The sequence below is a fragment of the Anolis sagrei genome, chromosome 4 (genome assembly GCF_037176765.1).
Source record: "Anolis sagrei isolate rAnoSag1 chromosome 4, rAnoSag1.mat, whole genome shotgun sequence".
Taxonomy (NCBI): domain Eukaryota; kingdom Metazoa; phylum Chordata; class Lepidosauria; order Squamata; family Dactyloidae; genus Anolis; species Anolis sagrei.
Window position 1 is genome coordinate 122,300,964 of NC_090024.1, and position 23,745 is coordinate 122,324,708.

The following is a 23,745-nucleotide window of genomic DNA, read 5'->3' on the forward strand; positions in this document are numbered from 1 at the left end:
TTGCTGTTAAAAAAGTCTCTTGTACTAATGCATTCTACAAATGCTTTTATGACTGTATTTTACATGGCATTAAATTTTGCCAGAGCTGTAAACCACCTTGAGTCCCCCAATGGGTTGAGAAGGGCAGGGTAGAAATAAAGCAAATAAACAATAAAGTGTCTTTTTTTAACTTACTATGTGGAGTGTGATAAGGTCTTGTCAGGCCTTGTTGTTCTGTTTCTTATTGTGATATGGCCTGAGGGCTAATCAATAAAATTACTACTACTACTACTACTACTACTACTACCACTAACAATAAATAATTCTATCTGTTGTTCAAATTCTAAGAGACTTTAGAATAGCCACAAACCCATGGTACATATTGTTGCTAAATATGTTTGTCTGGGATTCCTGCTAGAGAACAACAATTAATTAGAATTCAAGCAAGATTCATGCTGAATTATACTGCACAGGAGCAGAAGAGTGTGCAAATACAGTGACATGAAAGAAAATAAAACCTTGGGGCGGATCTAGACAGCCCCTTCCGCAATAAAAAGGGGACTTTCCAGACAACGTTCTGGACAATCCTGAATTAATTTGCCACAAGCCAGGAAAACCCTGGTTTGTGGTGAATTAATTAATAGTGCATTTATTCCACACCTTCTTGGAAGGCATGGGATAAACCCACTACTTCCAGACCATTCCCAGAGTTTTCTGGACTAAATCAGCTGTGAGAATCCCAACCCCTCCCCAAAAGCCCTAAACGCTCATTTTAAAAATAAATGTATTTACCCAGCCTCCATTGGAGAGCTGCGGCAGCTCTCCTGGCATGTGGAAATGATGCACCAGGAGAACAGAGGGCAAGGGGGGGAGAGGAGGAAAATTGTTCCCCCCCCCCCCCCCGCTTTCTCCTGGCACGTCATTTCTATGCACCAGGAGAGCTGCCGTAGCTCTCCAATAGAAGCTGGGTAACTACTTTTAGTTTTTAAGGGGGGGGGGTATGGCTTTTGGGAAGGGGGGTAGAGTCTCCAGGTGTTCTCCCAGGCCAGTCCTGGAAGAACATTTGGACACCCACGCCAGAAAGCGCATACTTTCTGGGGTGTGTGTAGACAGGGCCCCAAGAACATCTGCGTTTTAAAAACATGGATGTTTCAGGGAAACATGGATGTGTCTGGAAAGGCCCTTAGAGACAGCAAATTTTTCAAAGGATGTGGCTTTGGCAGTTAGAATAGCATGAAACTGATATAATTGTCTACTATGGATAAGTCAGAATAGGTAGTTCACTAATAACAAGTGAGAGAATACATGGAATATTGAAAGATGCTTTATTCCCTCCACCCATCTGATTTTCTAGATATTTGAATCATCTGAAACTATAACTATATCACATACACACAAATGCATACAAGACACAAATGAATATTTACATGTGCAATATCAATCCACTTCTCTATAATCTTGGCTCGCTGCAGGGTTCTCAATTCTTTCTCATTCAAGATTGTTCGGATAACACACTGGGTCACTGCATTGAATTGTGCAATGGTGGCTCTGATGGTGAGTGCCAAATGGTTATTTTCCTTCTTGCTCCTCTGAGACCAGATGCTGCCCAAACAGTGATATGGCACCACTCTCTTAAACAGTTCCTAGAACAAGACACAAGAGATCTTATTAAAACAGGAAGAATCTTCTTGGTCCCTATTAGACATACCATGTGGCAAACCCCGCCTAAATGGGGGCTGTGTCAGTTATGCTCACTGAGAGCTCATCCAGACTGCCTAAAACTTCAGGCATATAACTCTTAGTTTTCTTCGGCTTAGAAATGGAGATGAGCACCACACCCCAGAGACAGACACAACAGGGGAAAACCTTTACCTACCTTTACCTTAATAATGGAAACATTCAAATAATAAGAATACTAGAACAGGAGGAACATTATATGGGTCTTTTAAAAACAACAAGAAGAACAACAATAAGAGCTACAAAACCAGAGGATTTGGTCAATATGTACGAACTCCCCAATGAGATATTAATTTCATCCAGCAAAAATTAAGCAAGTGGCAAAGCATTCTAACAACTATTTCATCAGTTCCAGTCAGGCCCGTAGCCAGGATTTTGATTTGGGGGGGGGGGGGACTGAGTTTGATTCGGGGGGGGGGGGGCTGAGGATCTACTCTAGCAAACCTTTTGTATCATTATCCCAATACCCCCATGCATATGGGATATATTGAGCATGGTGATCAGATCATGATATGAATAAACATAACAGTTTAAATAATGTACCAGTAAAGCTTTCTCGTGGACCACCCTAAGAATTTCGGGGGGGGGGGGGGCTGAAGCCCCTCAACCCCCCCCCCCCCCGGCTACATGCCTGGCTCCAGCCAATTTCTGGTAACCTCTTTGGTTCAAAGAGACAAATGAAAGCAATTCAGTGCCCTTAGTACTGCCATAGATTTGAAAGACCAAAAGACTGGAAGAAGGGACTACCGGATGAGAAGAGCTGGATCTAGCCTTGGAAGCAAACATGCCAAGTGTCAGTCTTGACTACAGTCTGAAGGGAGTGTTGAACTGAGCTGGGTGACTAGATGCTTGTTGGTCTGCTGTCGTGCAAAGAAATGCAAGAAAAATATGCCTAACTTTTCCTTAGGCCCCAGTCTGATAACATTTGCTCAAGACAAACATGGCTCTACTATAAGGAGAGATTGCCAGGCACCCCCAATACTATAAATAAGTGTTTTTCAAAGTGTGCTCCTCCAGTTGTTTTGGACTTCAGCTCCCAGAAATCCAAGCCAGTTTACCAGCTGTTAGGAATTGTGGGAGCCGAAGTACAAAACCTTTGGAGAAGCACAGTTTGACAAACCGCTATAAATACTAAGATTGCTAATAAGAAAAGAAAGCAGGACACCAATTTTGGGGAAAGGGGTGCAAATATTGTTCTTTGCCCGAGGTAAGATTATCTGTAGGGTTGACCTTGGGAAAGGCCCCTGTGAAAATAAAGAATTAACATAATCAGGAGCCAGAACAAGTAAAGTACAGCTGGTACAACGTTGGTGAATAAAGGAATGAGGATGTCTGGTAAGACTTTGTGGCTCCAGTAATAACAGCATACCCCTCCACTTCTTGAATGACCTTCTGCCAGATGGCAATAAGATTTTTATTTGCTCAGGCCCTCACTCTTGTAAATTGGCTCTATTATTGTAAATGCTCCAAAAATATGTTCAAATAGTTCATGTTTTTAATCTCTTTTGTTTGGAGAGCCAAAAAAAATCAAAACAAACATTTCAGCATGACAGTCAGAATCACGTTTTTATGCTTACAGCATCCATGTAGGTGAGCTGCTCTGCCACAAAGTCTTCAGCGAACGAAGAGAAATCTTCTGAACTATCAGTCTCCAGTTTTTCCTCACTGGCAAGGGTGTCATGAATGTGTCCTGTCCAAAATACAACAAATATTGTGGAAATTGGCAAAACATATTGTCTGACCCAAGGCCCAATGGAAACTGTATTAAATGCTAGTCTGAGTCAAAAGCTTCTCTCTTCAATCAGTAAATGCAGGAAGGAGAAAAATAAAGACATGCCCAAAGCAGCTGACTTACCGTAGGGGAAAAGACTGTGCTAAATTGTGTTCTACAAAATGCCAATTTTTCTAAAGCAGGCATGGGCAAACTTCGTCCCCTCCAGGTGTTTTGGACTTCAACTCCCAGAAATCCCAGCCAGCTTACCAGCTTTTAGGAATTGTGGGAGTTGAAGTCCAAAACACCTCAGACATGTTGCCATCAGCTTGAGAAACCTCAAGGAGACCTGTTGCTGTCAGCTTGATGAAACGGCAACCTCTCTGAGGAAATGTGATTGTAGTTCCCTCAATACTAACAGTAACAGGAAGGAAACCTCTTCACCCTTCTCCCAGCATTCCTGGTCTTTCCCACTAATTGTAGTGCTCTATTATTTGGCCTGGATCTTATCACTACTCAACTATTGGCGAGGAACTTCTTTTGCATGTGCCCATTAGAAGCTATGAAGGTAAGATCTTGCACTGTTCACATAGTATGTAGGACGTATTCTCAGGAGCTTAGGACGAGAGACAGTCATGATATCTGCCCAGGAAGAGGAAGAACCAGGAAATAGAAAAATCAGCAAGCTATCAAGTATGTTTTCCAGAAACTAATGGACTCTTTTGTGGCTTCATGTTTTTTATGTGTGGCTTTGAAACTGGCCTGTTGCCACCAAAGGATTTTACAACTTTAGAGGAGTCAGATGTTGGATTTGCTTGGCAGGCAAAGACACATGGAGAGGAAATTGTTAATATGCCAATGAGACCTTAAAAATAAAGATATTTCAGGTAATATCTAGCTATCTTCGTACAGCCACATTTCTTCAGATAAAAGCAATGTGAAAGAGCATGACCGAGAACCTAAGACTGGTTGGGGTGTAGTATAATAGATTTGTTTCCACATGCCTTCCTGCTTAACAGCAGTCATTCCCAAACCTTGCAACCTGGACTGGTTTTAGATAAAGAATATTTGCAAATTTACCATCATCAACCAGAAAGGGAATGAATGTACTATTCTGTGCAAAAAAGTGTATTTTGCATAAAGGGGATTTTTCTCAATAAAATATTTCCAGAGAAAGTCCAAAAATGCAATATCACTGTGGCATAAATGAAACTGATGAACAGGAAGTTCCTCACAGGAGTCTGCCCCAAACAAGCTTCATAGTTATTTGGATTCCAACCCATATTGCACAGATTGTCCAATTTGTCAGTGATGTCTAAAACGTTAAGACTGCTTATCCTTCAGTAAATAAGTCCAATTTGTGAAAAAAAGTGAAAATGTATATAGCTTGAGTATGCCTTATCCAATATATTGAGAACAGAAGTTTTCCATATTTCAGATTTCTTTGATTTTGGAATACTTGCAAATACATAATGAGAGGTGGCATCCAAATCTAAACATGAAAAAGTTTGTGCACACTGAACCACCAGAAAGCAAAGACATAATTATGTCAGTCACTCACGTGGACAATTTTGGAAGTATTCCGGTTTTCAGAATTCCAGATAAAGAATGCTCAACTTTCATCTATCTAATTATACCCCTCACACTCTCCATGGTTTCTGTTTTGCAACTTGAACAAAGGAATGGAAAGAAAATGAGGGAAAAGCCCTCACACTATTCACCAAAGTTTCTGGGTTCCTATTTTATTGACAACAACTTCCTTTTATGCTCAAAACTTGGATTCTTACTGAAATGTGCGCAACTCAGCTGAGAAGTCTCATAATCCTTTTACCAGGAAATTACAGAGTAAAGACTTCTGTACCTAAGAGATTCTGTGGGAACTATTGCTCACCCAATGAAGTTCTAATTACAGATATCAGCATTTAGACTTGCTTTGTTTGATCTGCTGGAACCAAATCCAGAAGGGAACATAATTAGACACAAATTAGCAACACTTGGAAACACTGGAATTTCTGATGAGAAGAACCATTTAGATGCAATGCAGTGAACCCTTTAAAAATGAAAATAGAAAAACCAAAACTGATTAACAGCATAACTGGAATAATAATTTCTGGAAAATTCAAATAATAATAATAATAATAATAATAAACTTTATTTGTACCCCGTGACCATCTCCCCAAGGGACTCAGCGCGGCTTACATGAGGCCAAGCCCAAAGTAAATCAATAAACAAAGCAATAGCAAAACAATCAATACAATACAATTAATATAAATCACATAAACAAATAAATAAATAAAAAATAAAATAAAATAATAATAATAACAATAAATAAGTAAGCTCCACATAAGTAAGTAAGTGGAGCTCAAGGAGGAATGAAGTAATGATCTTTACTGAATCTTTTTCTTATGTTGTATTATAATTTCCATCCATTTTCTACTGCCTTTCTGTGGTCACTGACATAGTTACGTTCATTGTACAGGTTCTATTAAATTTCTAGCTATGCTAATTATGTCCACAGGAAACTTTCTGTCTCAGGAAAGCGGAGGTGGGGTGGAAGGAAGGCTATTTGTCAGGCTCAATGCTGCACAGAGCATTCCAGTGTCACTACTGTTCACAATTGTTTCAGTGGCACTTTGACCCTCTAACGTAAATTTTCCCTTTGTCCTTGGATGTCAGCAGTGCACCGACTCAGATAGGAAAAAACACCACAGACACTTCCTTTGTCATGACAGTAGCTAAGGAAAGGCATTTTGTGGCATAAAATGCCATAGTCCAAAAAGAAGGGAAAGGGGGGGGGGGAGAGAGAGAGAGAGAGAGAGAGAAGAGAAATGAAAAGAAAAACGGACTGTTCTGTCCCAGGAAAATTACATCAGAAAGCTATTTTGGAAGTGAAAAATCTGATTAAGGAGAGCAACTGTGAAATGACTTTGAAGATCTGGAATTTTTAATTGAGCCCATGGCCAAGCCAACATCTCCAGCATAGCATATGTTCTGAGATAAAGCCAGCATTTCCAAAAATAATTTAGGAAAGAGCACTAGGCATGTTATTTAGTGGTCCACATTTGAGTTCTTAACTTTAAAAGAAGTGCAGCACTTTTAAGAATAGATTCCATTTAATTTCTGGAATTATAGAAGCAAAGCTTGACAAAATTCCTTTTTCTAGAATCTCCACATCCCCTTGAACCTAGAAACCAGGACCCAGTTTTGTCCAGTAAACAATATACTCATTACCATTCATGACTTCTTGCTTCTGAAATTGCTCCAACATGTTTTGTGCCCTTCCTTCAAGTACCGAACCTGGCATGACCCGTGTCAGATAAGCCAAGAGTTTCTGCAAACAAAAGTAATCGGGTGGCTCTCGGAAGTCTTCAGAGCACTGCTCTAGCCACGCTCTCAAAATGGAGGCTATGGCCCTGCAAAGAAACAACATTGTAAAGGGGGTTAGCTGCATCATCAGGATTCACCAAGTATATTCCAGTAATTCTGCACAAGAATCCCAATGTTAGTAGAGGCAAAGTTAAATTAAGGGAAAAAATCTAAGGCCTGAAACCCAGACCCAGAGTGTGTGTCCTCAGTGAATCTCATAACTTGTGCAAATTTATTTATTTATTTTACTTTACTTATATACCGCTCTTCTCAGCCCTCAGGCGACTCAAAGAGGTTGACAACATCAATGCAAAACATCACAAGACAAGTATAAAGCCATTAAAAACAGATTATAGCATCAACAATTAAATATTAGTATAACAATCAATTAGCGCCTCAACAGTAAAATCAGAATCCGAATCCAGTCTCAACATCCATTATTCCGTATTCCTATGTTCAATTACATTGTTTAGTCGAATGCTTATTCGAACAGCCAGGTCTTCACCTTCCTCTGAAACGCCAGCAGGGAGGGGGCCGATCTGATATCTACAGGCAGGGGGTTCCACAGCCGAGGGGCCACCACTGAGAAGGCCCTGTCTCTCGTCCCTGCCAAGCACGCCTGTGATGCAGGCGAGACTGAGAGCAGGGCCTCTCCAGATGATCTTAGTGTCCTAGTCGGTTCATAGGAGGAGATGCGGTCGGAGAGGTAAGTAGGGCCAGAACCGCTTAGGGTTTTATAGGCTAACGCCAGCACTTTGAATTGTGCCCGGTAGCAAACTGCCAGCCAGTGGAGCTGGCGCAACAGAGGAGTTGTATGCTTCCTGAGAGCCGCTCCTGTTAGCAACCTGGTTGCCAAACGCTGGACCATTTGAAGCTTCCGGGCAGTCTTCAAAGGCAACCCCACGTAGAGTGCGTTGCAGTAGTCTATACGGGATGTAACCAGAGCGTGGACTACCGTGGCCAAGTCAACTTCCCAAGGTATGGGTTCAGCTGTCGCACAAGTTTTAACTGTGCAAATGCTCCCCTGGTCACCGCCGAGACCTGGGGTTCCAGGCTCAGAGATGAGTCCAAGATCACACTCAAGCTGCGAACCTATGTCTTCAAGAGGATTGTAACCCCGTCCAACACAGGCTGTAACCCTATGCCCTGTTCGGCCTTACGACTGACCAGGAGTACCTCTGTCTTGTCAGGATTCAGTTTCAATTTGTTTGCCCTCATCCAGACCGTTATAGCGGCCAAGAGGCTGTTCAGGACCTGAACAGCCTCCTTAGTAGCAGGTGGAAAGGAGTGACAGAGTTGGACATCATCCACGTACAGATGACACCGCACCCCGAAACTCCAGATGATCTCCCCCAGCGGCTTCATGTAGATGTTAAATATGCTCCCACCAGCAGAATAGCCTTGACACCTAACTCCAGTTGACAGCCCCAGTAAATTAAAATCATTGATAAACTCCTTGATTCATTGGAGTTACAAAAATATTCAACTTATTCTCCACAAATTGATTCCCTACATCAACTCTAGTTGGCACTGACAATTAGATTTAGAATTGGTTTAGTTCTTTTAAGTAGAGCACCACAAAAACTTCAAAATTGAACTCACTCCCAGTTGTATCCATCAAAAACATTTAAAAACTTATTTCTGAAAGGAAATTTAAAAACACCCTGATATAGATTTATCTATCTAAACAATGTGAGAAAACTTAATATTACATAATCACATTTTCTTATTAGAGTTATTGGTTGACATTTTCCCAGCTTTTAATAATAATAATAATAATAATAATAATAATCCACAAGGGGGCTCGGAGCGGCTTATGTGAAGCCAAGCCCGACAACACATCAATAAAACAAAAAACAACAAGCAATAAGCAAAAGACAATACAATTAATAAAACTCACATTTATTTATTTATTTATTTATTTATTTGCTTTATTTATATACCACTTTTCTCAGCCCTCAGGCGACTCAAAGCGGTGAACAACATCAGTACAAAATATCACAAAACAAGTACAGGGCAATTAAAAACAATTATCACATAAATCATTAACATCAGAATAACAATCATTAGCGCCTCAACAGTAAAATCAGAATCCAGTCTCGTCATCCATCATTCCGTATTCCTATGTTCAATTACACTGTTTAATCAAATGCTTGTTCGAACAGCCAGGTCTTCACTTTCCTCCGAGCAGGGAGGAAAGTGAACACCAGCAGGGAGGGGGCCGATCTGATATCTGCAGGCAGGGCGTTCCACAGCCAAGGGGCCACAACTGAGAAGGCCCTATCTCTCATCCCCGCCAAGCGTGCCTGTGATGCAGGCGGGACCGAGAGCAGGGCCTCCCCAGATGATCTTAGTGTCCTAGTCGGTTCATAGGAGGAGATGCGTTCGGAGAGGTAAGTAGGGCCAGTAATACGCAAGGATTTAAAAAACCTAAAGAAGCTTTAGTCTAGCATGTGTATTGTTAACCAACAAATTACTTAAGAAAACAGCCATTTGTGATCAATAAGAAATGCATGATTATCAACCTCGCTAACTTTGAGAGGTTAAGGAGCTGTAGTAGCCACCTAGGACATCTTGGGGGGGAGAGGGGTTACCCGCCCCACCACCACCACCACCACAAAATTCCCAAATTTTATGGCCTCCAAATAGCACAGAGATGCCTTCTAGAGTCTGTGGAGGGCATTTCACCATGCTTTTGGTCTCTTGGTCCATTTTAGGCTGAAGAGTTGTGCTGGTCAATGACCAAAATAAATGATTTGATTGATTGATTGAGGCTGAGGAGAAGGCTTTTTTAAAACTAATATAGTTGCATGCCTAATGGCACTTTTCTAATGAAAGGAATAAGAGAGATATTGAAACTATGCCTTATTCTTTTCTCACATGAAGCTAAACCTTTAAACTGTGTCACATTATGCAGTGTGCTTTTCTTCTAATGCTGGATCTAAATTGTCACAGAATGCAAGTTTCAGAATGCAGTTTAATTGCATCAAACTGTATTATATGGCAGTACAGACCCATCCATCAAGGTGAAGAAGAAGAAAGCGCAAAAGCTGGGTTGCAGTTAAACATCAAAAAAACCATGATTATGGCAACAAGAATTATTGACAACTGGGAAATAGAGAGACAAAACGTGGAGGCAGTGACAGACTTTGTAGAAAGGTGCAAAGATTACTGCAGACACAGACTGTATCCAAGAAATCAGGACATGCTTACTTCTTGGGAGGAGAGCAATGACCAATCTTGATAAAATAGTGAAGAGTAGAGACATCACACTGGCAACAAAGATCTGCATAGTCAAAGCAATAGTATTTCCCGTAGTCACCTACAGATGTGAGAGCTGGACCATAGGGCAGGCTGAGCGAAGGAAGATAGATGCTTTTGAATGGTGATGCTGGAGGAAAGTTCTGAGAGTGCCTTGGACAGCGAGAAGATCCAACCAGTCCATACTTCAAGAAATAAAGCCTGACACAATTGAGGGAAGAATAGCAGAGGCCAAGATGAAGTACTTTGGCCACATCATGAGAAGAAAAGAAAGAGAAGACAATTATGCTGGGGAAAATGGAAGGAAAAAGGAAGAGGGGCTGACCAAGGACAAGATGGATGGATGGTATCCTTGAAATGACTGGATTGACCTTGAAGGAGCTGGGGGTGGTGACGACTGACAGGCAGCTCTGGCGTGGGCTGGTCCATGAAGTCACGAAGAGTCGGAAACGACTGAACGAATGAACAACAACACAGACCCATAGCCCAGTTCAGTGCAATTAATCTGCATTCTGAAAGGGCATTATTTGGCACTGTAGATCCAGCCTAAGAGACAGTCTACCCATTTCTCCTCCTGAATTTAGGGAGCTAGAATTCATTTTAGGTATCATGATAACTAAGCTTTAAACGTCTTGTGCACCACTAAATAAAAATACATGATGTGTGCAGCTCACTGCTAGAGGTCAAGGGCAATTGAATTTGAAGGGATGATGCTTCTTGTTATTCTTAGAACAGGAAACACAGAAGAAAAACAAAAGTGATAACAAATCCAGTAATACTAAATATTTTAAGCTCAAAAGCTTGTGGGGAGAATATAGCCATTGTAAAAGACAGCAAAAAAGTACTAGTCAAACAAGGGGCACACCAACAAGCTAGGATTGCCAGAAAGACGATGGGAAACAATTCATACTTTTATACTTTCTGAACACTATGCACATTCCTAGGTGAGAACTAATCTGAGGGAGTGGTTCTGCTCTTGCTTTCGGATGGTAAATCCTTGAGGGTGGGACCCATCAGATCACATTCTGAAAACACACCAGAAACAGATGGCATTTTCAGCCTGTACAACATAAGAAGTTTCAGACATAGTCTCTGAAATGTTCAGGTTTCCTTTTCTTGTTTTATTTGATAATGAAAATAACTAACCATATATTATTTATACCAGTGATAGAAAGAAAGCTGGGAAGGTTCTTGAAATCTAGCTTATCTTTTAGCAAATGATTTTAAGTGAAGAAACAAACATTTCTGCCTTTTTATTTTGTGTTAACCTTAAAATGTTTGTGTCAAAAGATTTACTCTATATCACTAGAACTAACTTGGCTTAAGGTTTTGGCTTCCCCCACAAAATGGCATTGCAGGATGGGCAAGATTTAGAAAGAGACAACAGTTTTCAGAGCATATTGAAGAATGAATGGTTTGAGACAGGGATAATGACTCATGATGTGTAAATATAACCCACTTTTTCTTCTGGTACACAGCTTATGGAAAGGTTCCAATAACTCGCAAAATCTATTTGACCAACAGCAACAAGCTGGACAAAAGAAGTATGTGTGCATGCCACCAGGAAATAAAACTTCTATGGTGAGACCACATGATCTTACTTAAAAGCAGGATGGACTTGTATCGTATTTTACAGAAAGCAATCCTCCGTTTGAAAGGCCCTTCAAGTCCATAAATGGCAATAAGAAATAGGTTGCCCATCAACATTTAGAACATGGACTAAAAACTGTGCAAATACCCCCCTCTACAAAAGTGAAATACCTACATTTAAATTATGATGTCAACACTTGCATATGTGTTTTATGTTTTCCCCTTTTTACATACAGTGTCTGCTTCCAACTTCAAATATTCCAGGGCATCATACGATGAGGGAAACTATGTATGAGTTCTTTTTGTAGAGAGAGATACGTTCGGGCAAGTAAGCTGGGCTGGATTTGACCTACAAAACCCTATATGGTATCTGTCCAAACGTATCTCCTTCTACATCCCACCTCGGAGTTTACGATCTTCTGGGGGGGGGGGGGCTGCTCTCGGCCCCACCTCTATCACAAGTGAGGTTGGTGGTGACGAGGAGCAGGGCCTTCTCAGTGGTGGCCCCTCATCTGTGAAATTTGCTCCCCGGGGAAATTAGGTCATCAACATCCCCCCTCTCATTTAGAAGGAAATTAAAAACATGGATTTGGGACCAGGCCTTTGGGTAATCTGGCAGACAGACAAAGGACTAGCGACGATAACTGATGGACTTGACAGTGTGGAATTGAATTTATGAACTCTGGCAAACATTGAGCATTAGATCGGTTTTATAGATTTTGATGTATGATGTACAATTGATTGCTTTAATTGTTTTAATTACTGTTTACATATGTTTATTTTTACCTTATTGTTGTGCCAGCATCAAATTGTGCCTTTTGTAAGCCGCCCTGAGTCCCCCCTCGGGGGGTTGAGAAGGGCGGGGTAGAAGCGCAATAAATAAATAAATAATAAATAAATTATCACCAAGTCTATTGTTTGTTAGGTGAGACTGTACTCTGTAAAGCTTCTAATATGGCTTGTTTTATGTAGTGTCCCTTCGTTTAAGAGTATAGTATTAATTTTGGCCACTGCACACTATGGGATCTTACTCAAGTTTTTGTAAGGATGTGGTTTGCAAGTGCAGGGGTACGATATTGGGTTTCTCACAATACTCAGCCTTTTGTGAGCTGAAGTTTCAGGTTGGGGAGGGAAGCAAGGACATATTGGGCTCCAAAAACCCATAGCTCACCAAGGGTTAATACATACATGCTCGATACCTGTTTTTTCTCCCTAATGAAATCAGACAGTGGACACTGACACAACCAAATAGAGATGTCCCCATTTCTCACGATGGGGAATTAGAGGGATAGACAACTAATGAAATATCAGAATGCACAAACCCTATGTGGGAATATCCCATTTACAATCACCCACTGAGAAAGGAACATTCAACTGAGCCTATATCAATAATAAATAATAATAAACGTAATAAACGTAACATTGCTCTTCCATTTCTAATAAGGAGGAGGGCAATTTTCCACTAATGCTGAATTTGAAATGCGATGCGATCACATAGGTAGGCGGGTCCCAAACCGTTCAGGGCTTTGTTGGTAAGAACCTGCACCTTGAATTGGGTCCGGTAGATGAATGGCCGCCAGTGGAGCTCCTTGAACAGAAGGGATGACCTCTCTCTGTAAGGAGCCCCAGTTAACAACCTGGCTGCCGCCTGTTGGATCATCTGAAATTTCCAGGCCGTTTTCAAGGGCAGCCCCACGTATAGTGCATTGCAGTAATCCAATCTAGAGGTGACTAAGGTGTGGACCACCTTGGCCAGATCCACCTTACCTTTAATGTAGTTGATGCATTTAAGCTACCCTGAACAAACTTAAACTTGCCTCTTTTCCAAAGCTAGGCAAGGTATGGATAGAAAATCATGAGGGACTACCTGGAACTTCCAAGCAAAGCTAGGAATGAACCCTGTAAGAAATCCTAAACAATTTTTTGGGATTTCTAAAGGATTCTAGGCTGGATGGTCCAATGTTTTAGGCAACTTTCTAAAGTACTTCAGAACTGTGGCCCCACCCCAAATCACAGTTCTTATATGGACCTGTAGAAAAAAATAAGGCCCATGCTATAATTGGTTTGTTTGCTCTTGACTGATCTTAAAAACTTCCCCATGGTGGAAAAGAATGTATTCTGTGATAGGTCACATGTTATTTGTTTTTGTGTGGATTGTGCCCTGGCTACTTGTGCCATTACTCACTTTTTTCTCCCTGTTTTCCCATTGTGCAGATGATTCTGCTTTGTTTTTGTAACCTTTTTCATTCTTCCCCATTCTCTTGAGTGCAGCCATTTGTCCCTTTGTCTCTTCAGTTCAGCTACATTGCTTTCTTCTTGTTATTTTACCCTTTACTAGAAGGAAAGTGATTGCTTCAATCCAAACAAAACTTTAAATGACTCCCACTGTGGGTTTCCCAGGCTTTAAAGGACTTCAGCCAATCTTCTTTCACTCACCTCACATTTATTCAGTAGATGCTTCTCCTAATTCCATTTCTTTGATGAAATTGTTTCTGCTACACTAAAGCAGGGAACTATGCTTTACCAGAAGAAGATTAAACTCCGCTGAGACAAAAAGTAAATAATAAAAGTCCTACTCACGCACAAAAAGTAATGAGATGCAGGTCACATGGTTCTTCAAAAACAAAGGGGGAAATCACAACAAAAATTTCATTAAATATAGCCCTAAAACTACTGTTTTATTATTGTGGATGCTGACATTTGGCAAAATTATTATTTCTTCTGGCAGTTGGTTCCCAGCTGGTACATGTAATCTGATTACCCTTTTGCCTTATTTTTTACTCATGTTCTATTTTGAAATGGTCATATGACTGGTCAAATACATAAATTATTATTATTATATTACATAGTATTATTAATGTATCTCTTGTGATCTGCATGGATCTTTCTACGTAACATCAAAAAAAAGGTCCCTGCTAAGAGGAGTTCAAAACCTGAAATTCTACTAAGAGAAGGGAACTGAAACAAAGTAAGAAGAACGTGAAAGGAAACTGGTCATTTATGAGTCTCGTATACGGACTCAGGACCAAACAGAGTTGAGGTTTTTTGTTTTTTTGGTGATCCATTACGATCAGATGTCCTGAAGGTGTGCAATCCAAATCAGAACTTTCCTCTAATACTACTTTTATATACAACTCTCTCACACACAATCATTCTCACACAAAGATCAAAAACAGCAGCCCCGAATGGGAAAACTGGAAAAAATATACAGTACAATTCACCATTCATTTGCACACAGGGATAGAATGGTTATGGTCTAAAATATAAACAATCAATACTTTCAAAATCATGCCTTTAAATGTTGTTATTGCCCAATAAGCACACAACAATCACGTTTTATTATTACCCAACAAGCACATCAATATTTCTCATGAAATGCAACAAAAATGTCCATTGTCTTTTGTAAAGGAGCAACCCCCCCCCCTTTTAGAACAATTATTGCCTGGTTAGCCACAACACACAAAGGTCAAAGGAGAGTAGCCTAAAGCTTAGACTGGAACAGTGCCCAAACCCCGTTTGGCTCTCCGACATCTCATTTGGCTACCCACACTATTATGCCACAGTCTCTTTGACATATCTGACAGCCTGAATTGTCTTATGAATTAGAGTGAACATTTCATGAGAAAAGGGCAGGAAGAGAAAACATGCAAGTTCTGTTTTCTGTCAAGTATTGAAACATCGCAAAGTCCTTAGGCTAAAAACATAGTCAAAAAAATTGTCAAGGCCTGGAAGGTTATATGTTGTGATGCTTATTGATTGTTATAATGTTATTCTTTTAAATTGTTCTTAACTGTTTTTATCAAGTTTAAGTATTGCATTTGCTATTGTGAACCGCTCTGAGTCGCCCTGAGGGCTGAGAAGAGCGGTATACAAATATAGTAAATAAATAAATAGATCCATTTGCCCAAAGCCACATTAGTCTTTCTGCAAAGACAAGGAAGCATAAATGAGTCTTTGCATATATGAGAATACCACACACAAGGATGTATAGTAACTTCTTATTGACAGGATTTTAGGTTTTAGAGGCCATGTGGTATAGCCAGAGTGTTGGATTGGTCAGAAAAATGAGACACCTGACCATGAAATACTGGGCAGGTGAAATACTGTGAACAGGAAAAAACATGGTCCTCTGAGAACATTTGATAGTGGTACATTGTACAGGAGAACAACAAGGTTCCTATTGACACCCAGTCAATGCTACGTACTCTAGAGCAAATAAGGATAGTCAACAACACTATCCTGTAGCAATACAACTTTAACAAGCCCTCTTCCTCAGACATACACAAGCTATTCTCACTGTGGGAACTGTATCTTCAAGGTGTTGTGGAGGTATAGGAAGCAGAAGGTGGTGCTTCCAGCTCCAGTTTCCTCAAGAATGGTTGCTTTATTCAGGCATTTTGAATGGGACTAAACGAAACACACGAGGAGTGTCATAACTCTGCAGCATTGTTATTCCTCTCCATGTGCCCATACAACTAGAAATATTGCATAAGGGTTCTCTGCAATACGCAGAGATGTAATAGAGAAGACAGGGCTACAGGGCTATCCCGGATCATGCACTCAGTTTAGCCTTATCTTGAATACTTGAACAGATCTACTGCTACATGTAGAACTTCTCCAAAAACACGGTACAGAAGTACCAGTGATTTCACAGCTTCCACAGCACCTGCATGGAATAAGACCTTTTCAAGATGGGTAGATGGTACTTGTATCTGACAGTCATGTATCTCTTGCATGGAAGGTTTTGAGAAAATACAGCAAAATGTATGGCCTTTCCCCAAAGATAATAGTGCCCATAAGTATAATAGACAGCCTTTGTATCTCTTCCTATATCAGAAGTGTCATATCATGACTGAGACTTGGAGAGGAAGGAATATGTGGGCCTCTTACTTCCTTATTTCAGGAAAATATCACAAGAATATCAAAATACCCACAAAGAAAAACACAAATATTTCACATCTTGCATGAGACTTTGAGAAAACAATGAATTTAAGTACAAAACCAAGTCAGCTAATTTTTGGGAGACAAATATTCACAAATAGGATCCAACATAGTATGGTGGTTTCAGCATTGAGACAATGATTATGGAGACCAGGATTTCATTCCCTGCTTGGCCATTGAAACCCACTGAGTGACCTTGGGTGAGACACACACACTCTCGATCCCAGAACTCCCTGTGTAAGATCCACCTTATGGTCACCGTAAGTCATAAATTACCTGAAGGCACACAGCAGCAACAGGACCGATAACATAATTTACAAAAGGGTAACAAAGTACCTTTTTTGTTAAGGCAAGTCACACACAGAAAAGACCTTGCCATTGTACACTGGAACTTTCTTTCGCATAAGAAAATGGCATCTGCTTAATTTAAGCTATGACTTGGCACTGACAACTTATTTCATGAGGTCTGCTACTGGACCAGATGTCAAACCACTTTGATGAGTACAGGAGAAGTTCTGGAAACGAATACTTTTTCCCTTTTTATTTCAGTTTCAGAAAGGCGCAACCATACATCTCTGTCAAATATTAGTGCAAACCATCTGATGGAGTCTGCTCAGACTGGTTATTGTTGTGATGATAGTCTGAGGAGTGGATCAAAAGGAATTAATATTTCCTTCTCCTTTAAAGCCGATGGCAGCAATTGTAAGTAACATTATTTCACGCATGCTCAATTACATCTTGAAATTCGAATACTGACAGTAGCCCAGAGCTTTTTCATAGTTATTCCACCACAGTGCAGAGGGAATGTAGTTATTCCTATGTGCAACTGACATTCCTATTCCTTACATTCTGGAATGTAATATCAAACAGTCAGAATATATATTACTACTATTGCATCTCAGAGGATTTTTCTTTTCATATATTAAGGCTTAGATTAGGAAATGTAAGACCAAGAAAACCTGGAACATCGTTGATGTTCCCATGTATTCCATCTTTACCATCTAGACTTGGGAACAAAATACCAAAACCAAAAGTATAACAGAAGGCGAGGTGAAGTAAGCAAACACTGTGACAGTGAATGGTGTAATTCTTCATCTCAGGGCATGTCATGTTGAAACATTAGTTTTAGCTTCCTACTTATGTAGAACTATGCGAAACCCTAAACCTGCAGTTTTTTTTTTAAAAAAAATATTGAGTACAGACAAATGAATAAGATGTTTTCCTGGGGTTTAGTTCTTTAACAGAATTTTTTGGTACCAGAGGTTGAAATAACATGGAGAGAATAAGAGATAGGTTCCTACACACCAAAAAAGAAGAGCAATTCAGCATGTTTCACCACATTTTATATGGTCGGCATAGACACATATAATGCAGTTCAAATGTATTATATGGGACTAAACTGACCATACAAACTGCATTATCTAGCACTGTAGATTCAGCCTAAGATAATTGATGTGTGCTTATATATGGGGGGAGGGGGGACAGTCATAGTAAGAATGTCTAAATCTCATTTACTTAAATGGAATAAATCCAAGTATCTAGTATACACATAATGATTATGAAAAGCATTGAATGGACAATGTTTTTGCTTGGTTTTTTTAAAACAATGATGGTCTCTCGGTTTGGCCTCCTCTGTGGCATTCAGCTTCTCTGTACAATAAAAAGTAGACCCATGCTATTTTCTAAAGAACCACATCCTTTTTCTCAGTATTGAGTCCTGGGGTTGATTTTTGCTGTTCAGAGAAAAGCAGTACTTACGTCCTGAGTACTGTTTTGTTCTCAGTAGAGTTCTGGCTTCTATCTTCTTCACAGTTTGAGATATCCAGGTTTCCATATCTAAAATAAATAAATAAATAAATAAATAAATAAATAAATAGAACAGGAAGACTGTGATTTTTAAAAGCTGTTTTAGGAATGAAGAATGAATGAGAACTCACTTATATCCTAACGAAAAGCAGACAGCATATTTATCAGAACAACCGCTGACTTGTTCAGTGGATGAAATTCAGCTTCACCTTTTTACCCATCCTTACCTAATTATTCCTGGGCCACCAAATATTTTTCTTAGGGATACTAAGCCATAAGCATTGCTCCTATACCTTCTATACAACTCTTTCAAATAAAGTATAGCAATCATGTCAAAGTTAAGACCTAACACCTACATACACTATGGCACCCTGATTCACAGCTGCTATTCCTCCAAACCACTCTTCTCCACCAATACTCTTCCTCTAAGTAGCAGGCAACCGTTTGGATACCTCAGCTGTATGGGAGATTTTGTGCACCAACATTATTTGTTTCCTTGGGACCTTACTTTACAACTCAATACCTGACCTATCCTTACTCCTTCAATCATTGTATGCCTTAGTGAATAATCCTAGGGACCTTGTCACGTGCCGCTAGAATCAGCCAGCCTCACTGCTTCCTGGCATCGGGATCTGTTACCTCACACTCCGCTTCATCTCCGCTTCCCCTCATCACATGGGGAAAAGGAGAGACAGGGAGGTGCTTCACTATGCCTTGCCTCCTGCCTCGTGTCCCACCATGTAGATAGCTAGCCCTGGAGCCCTGTGGAGATGGTGGCCCCTTGACCCCAGTGAGAAAGAACCTCTCCCCCCCCCACACACACACACACATAGTGCAATGAGACCACCCGCCATGTGCCCTTCCCACTAGTTGGGTGGCGGAGGAAGAGGTGGAGGAGAGGCCTGCTGGCTTTGCTGTGAAAAGCGTGCGGCAGCATATTAGCAGAGGCGGCCCTAGGTAATTTTCAACAATAAGCAAACAGTATTTTGGGGGCCCCTCCCCCCCAACCAATCATTGATATGGAGCAGGAACGAGAGGGGCTAGGCGAGGCTCAAGGGCCCGCCCCCTTCAGGAAGAGGATCGCCCGGCAGTGAGGCAAGGAAGCCGAGGCTTCCCCCGGACTGCTAGGGCTGTTGTGAGCCGAGGAGGTGCTACTCAACTGGCGGTCGAGGGGCATTTACAGAGGCGCCTCTGCGCCCCTGGCAAAAAAAAGTGTACCGCAACCGCTTACTTTGCGTAATGGATGAGTCGCCCCTGCATATTAGGGTGCCATTTCAGGGTTCCAGAGCCTGCCAGTGGGTTCAGTTGCTGACCTTCTCTCTTGGGAATATATACCTATGCTTTTTAGAGACTGTTTTGTAAAATCTGCTTTAGAAGTATCAAGTAACAATACATTTTAAATCAGGATATGTATAAAATGTTTGAAATACTGCTACAAACAACATACAAGTTAAAATCCTGTTTAGAAAGAACTTTTAAAAATGCTAAATGCTTTCACTGTTGTTTATACATACATGTGAATGAAGGGATTAAGAACCTATGGATTCTTCAATTACCTCATGCTTTACATTGAGAGTGTTAGGGCATGTGTGAGGAAATCATCATTGTACTGGATAACAGAAATGATTATTTTCCAAAAATAATATTTGAAAATTATCTAAAAAATAATAATAGTGTATCAACAAAGGTTATACAACATACACATTTATTTATTTATTTATTATTTAAACTTATAAGCCGCCACTCCCCTGGGGCTCGGAGCGGCTTACAAAAATGGCTAAAATCTAACAAAATTTAAAAGCAATTTAAAAACAGCAATATCAAACATTAAAAGCCTGTCGAAACAGGTATGTCTTACATGCCCTGCGGAAAGTCCCGCAAGGCACGTACTTCAGGTGGCAGAGTATTCCAGAGTGATGGTGCCACTGCTGTGAAGGCTCTGCGTCTGGCTGCTGTTAGACGCAAGGTCTTGACACTGGGGACTTCCAATAGATCTTGGTCCTCAGACCGGAGGGATCTCTGGGGTTGGTAGAGGGTGAGGCGGTCCCTCAGATACATCGGCCCCAGACCATGCAAGGCCTTAAAGGTGAGTACCATCACTTTGAAAGGGATCCAGTGCTCAATTGGTAACCAATGCAGCTGTAGTAAGATTGGGGTTATGTGGCATCTCATCGGAATTCCCACAAGAAGCCAAGCAGCTGCATTTTGTACCAACTTGAGCTTCCGGATCACCGACAGAGGAAGGCCAATGCAGAGGGCGTTACAGTAGTCCAGTCTTGAGATGACCATGGCCTGGATCACCGTGACTTACCACTGTTTTGTCCTCTACCACCTCCTCAATAGTGATCTTACTACCACATGTTTATACTGTTAGTTATGTTATCACTTTTCATTTATCATAAACTATTAACATTGCACTGGCTGTGAATCAGGCTTAAATTTAGCTGTAGTACTTTCATTTCTTGGTTTGGTGTTATCTCTGGAATGACAACACGAGCATGCGAACTCTGGCTGAATTAGAGACAGTGTCCATTTGGTGATTCAGTGATCCCTACTCTAGGAGAATTTGGGAACATAATCAACATTACAGAGAGAACTTAAAAAAACAAAATGGCATGTTATTGCCCATGCTGACTGGGGGAATCCAGGAGCTGTAGTTCAAAAAAGAAACTTTCCAAAATATAAGTATCAGATATTCTGCTGCTTGCTATCTTATCTGTTGTAGCTTCTTTTAACTAAACAATTTTTGCAAACATATTACCACTGCCTTATTGTGGCAAGAATAATGTTTCATGCAGCCATGCAGTAAGTAAATACTTGGCCTTTAAACAGAAGCAGAAGTGGAAAATTGCTTCTTCACCATAGCAATTTTTTTAATTATTGGGTATTTCATTTAATGGTGAGGAGAGAGGGGGGCACTAAAGATAAACCTACAGAACAAGGTAAATGCTATATGTTTTCACCACACTTTTTAAAAGTTTATGTACTTTCTTAATAAATATAGATTTCCACTGGGGGTTTTTTGGTCGTGTCAGGAGCGACTTGAGAAACTGCAAGTTGCTTCTGGTGTGAGAGAATTGGCCGTCTGCAAGGACGTTGCCCAGGGGATGCCCTGATGATTTGATGTTTTTATCATCCTTGTGGGAGGCTTCTCTCATGTCCCTGCATGAAGAGCTGGAGCTGATAGAGGGAGCTCATCCGCCTTTCCCCAGATTCGAACCTGCGACCTGTCGGTCTTCAGTCCTGCCAGCACAGGGGTTTAACCCACTGCGCCACCGGGAGCTCCATTGGGGTGCATTACTAGTAATACACAAATATAACAAATTCAAGTAACCTACACTGTAAAACCATACTTGAAGTATGGTTTAAGAAGGTAAGTTATAAAAATTGGAAAATCTCAAATAGCCAAAAAGAAGCAATTTTTAAAATGGGTAAATTACTCAAAAAGCTTTTTGTTGATTTAGTATTTGCATACATTCTTGATCCAAAAGGAGGAATACCACAGTTTCACTGGCTTACGTGAAATATCTTAAATAACACAAAAACACATATCTTTGGTTGTGTGTAAGATTGTGGTGTAATACAGTTAATAAACCCCATTTCCCCTACATTGGATGTAGTATAGGGAAAATATTTAAGTGGTGGGGAGGATAAAATTGCATTATGTTGTGGCATTCTTTCTAATTTTAATCTTGTATTGGTTTTGCTATAAAAACAATGTTATTTTATTTTATTTAGGAGTTATACTATATGCTATTACAAATGGTAACCCCCCATATACCTCTCTCATATCACCTGAACAGATGTAATCTCTCTGTGGGACTCATTAAGCTCACCCACTCCATACTTAGCATGGATTAGCCTTTAATTCTAATTTGTTAATTAGAACAGCAACAACCCAGTCACAGATACCATAACTTTTAGGCTGCACCAAAATCAATCAAAACCACAGCTGCTGGATTATGGTGAGGCTCCTGTTCAGTTACTGGGAAAGTGCTGGCATTTTCCTCTCCCAACAACAGCCCTTAAACTCTGCCTGAAAGGAGCGAACACGTTATATATAGCCTCGTGTTTTATGAAAGTGCTGGATTGACAGCATGCAAACTGATGTTCTTTGTTAAAGAACAAAGCAGGAACAACAATGAACAGCTGCAGTACAAGCTTTCCTCTGCCACCCCCGGCTCTGTGCCTCCGCCAGCCAGCCATGACTAAAGCAGGCCTCCCCACAGGAAGCTCAAACCTGCGTGGGACATTACTATACAAGCGACTCCCCTTGCTCTGCAATGTAACATGTCTTTCAGAAGGAAATTGAAAACTTTGACTTGTGATGAAAATCTCCTCTACAATACTTTTAAATGCATCCATTGCTGAGCGCTTTAGTATTAAAATATTGCTCAGTTTCAACTCTGGATTTACAACACAAACTGCAGACAATCACATGGATTAAGTGAAGCTAGCAAAGCAGGCTGTATGAAGAGGCAATTAAATTTGTCCAGAGGACTGAAGTGTGCCTGCTTTCAAAGGAGAAAGCGAATAGGATAATACAGCTTTGGGTGTCTGGCCATAACAGATCCCTGAAGTAACTGGTAAGAGGAGGCATAGGGCCTAACCGCACTAAAACATACTTCCAATTGTCTTTATTTGGCAATTAATTCTCTGTTGTCCTGTTTTTTCGGCAGCTATCAAGATGTTCCAGTTTCTCTTCCCACTTTCCCCCTTTGTCGTCATCTTACTTCTGTTGGTGAAAACTCTGCAGGGGAGACAGAGAGGAATCTTGCCCTTGCCAGGAGACTCAGGCAAAAGCACACTGTTTGAGGCTCTTGCAATTTGTGTGCTCTCTCTCACTAATCACTTCTGTCTTCTTCAGCAACACTTCTATTTTTCATCTGTAGAATGTTGGTACACATTCCATTGACTCCAGCAATGATAAACATCCATTTACAAAAATAACCTAACCCAAAATTTTGAAAACTATATTGTTGGCTTTATAGCTGCCTATTTCATTATTACCAAACTGAGAAATTGTGATTATGTAGACACACAGATCTGTCTATAAAAGTCTAATCGTTGTCTTTTGAACCAGCTTTTAAAAAATGAAGATGTAAGCAGGCCCGTAGCCAGGATTTCGATTCGGGAGGGCTGAGTTTTTTTCAGAGGGGATTTCGGGGGGGGGGGGGGGGCTGAGTTTGAGTGAAAGAGGGTCTACCCTAGCAAACCTTTTGTATTGTTACCCAAATACCCCCAAGCATATGGGATATATTGAGTATGGTGATCAGATCATGATATGAATAAACATAACAGTTTAAATAATGCACCAGTAAGGCCTTTTCGCGAACCACCAACAGAATTTCGGG

General features: G+C 40.6%; 1 protein-coding gene across 1 annotated transcript in view; it reads right to left on the reverse strand.

Annotated features, from left to right (window-relative positions):
* RGL1 (ral guanine nucleotide dissociation stimulator like 1) overlaps window positions 1-23,745 on the reverse strand; it is a 101,727-nt gene that overhangs the window by 32,366 nt on the left and 45,616 nt on the right. The window contains exons 4-7 of the mRNA XM_060774492.2: window positions 18,344-18,421; window positions 6,659-6,840; window positions 3,294-3,406; window positions 1,407-1,622 (exon numbers count right to left, since the gene is read on the reverse strand). Of these exons, the coding sequence (XP_060630475.2) occupies window positions 1,407-1,622; window positions 3,294-3,406; window positions 6,659-6,840; window positions 18,344-18,421 (589 nt within the window). The remainder of the gene's footprint in view (window positions 1-1,406; window positions 1,623-3,293; window positions 3,407-6,658; window positions 6,841-18,343; window positions 18,422-23,745) is intronic.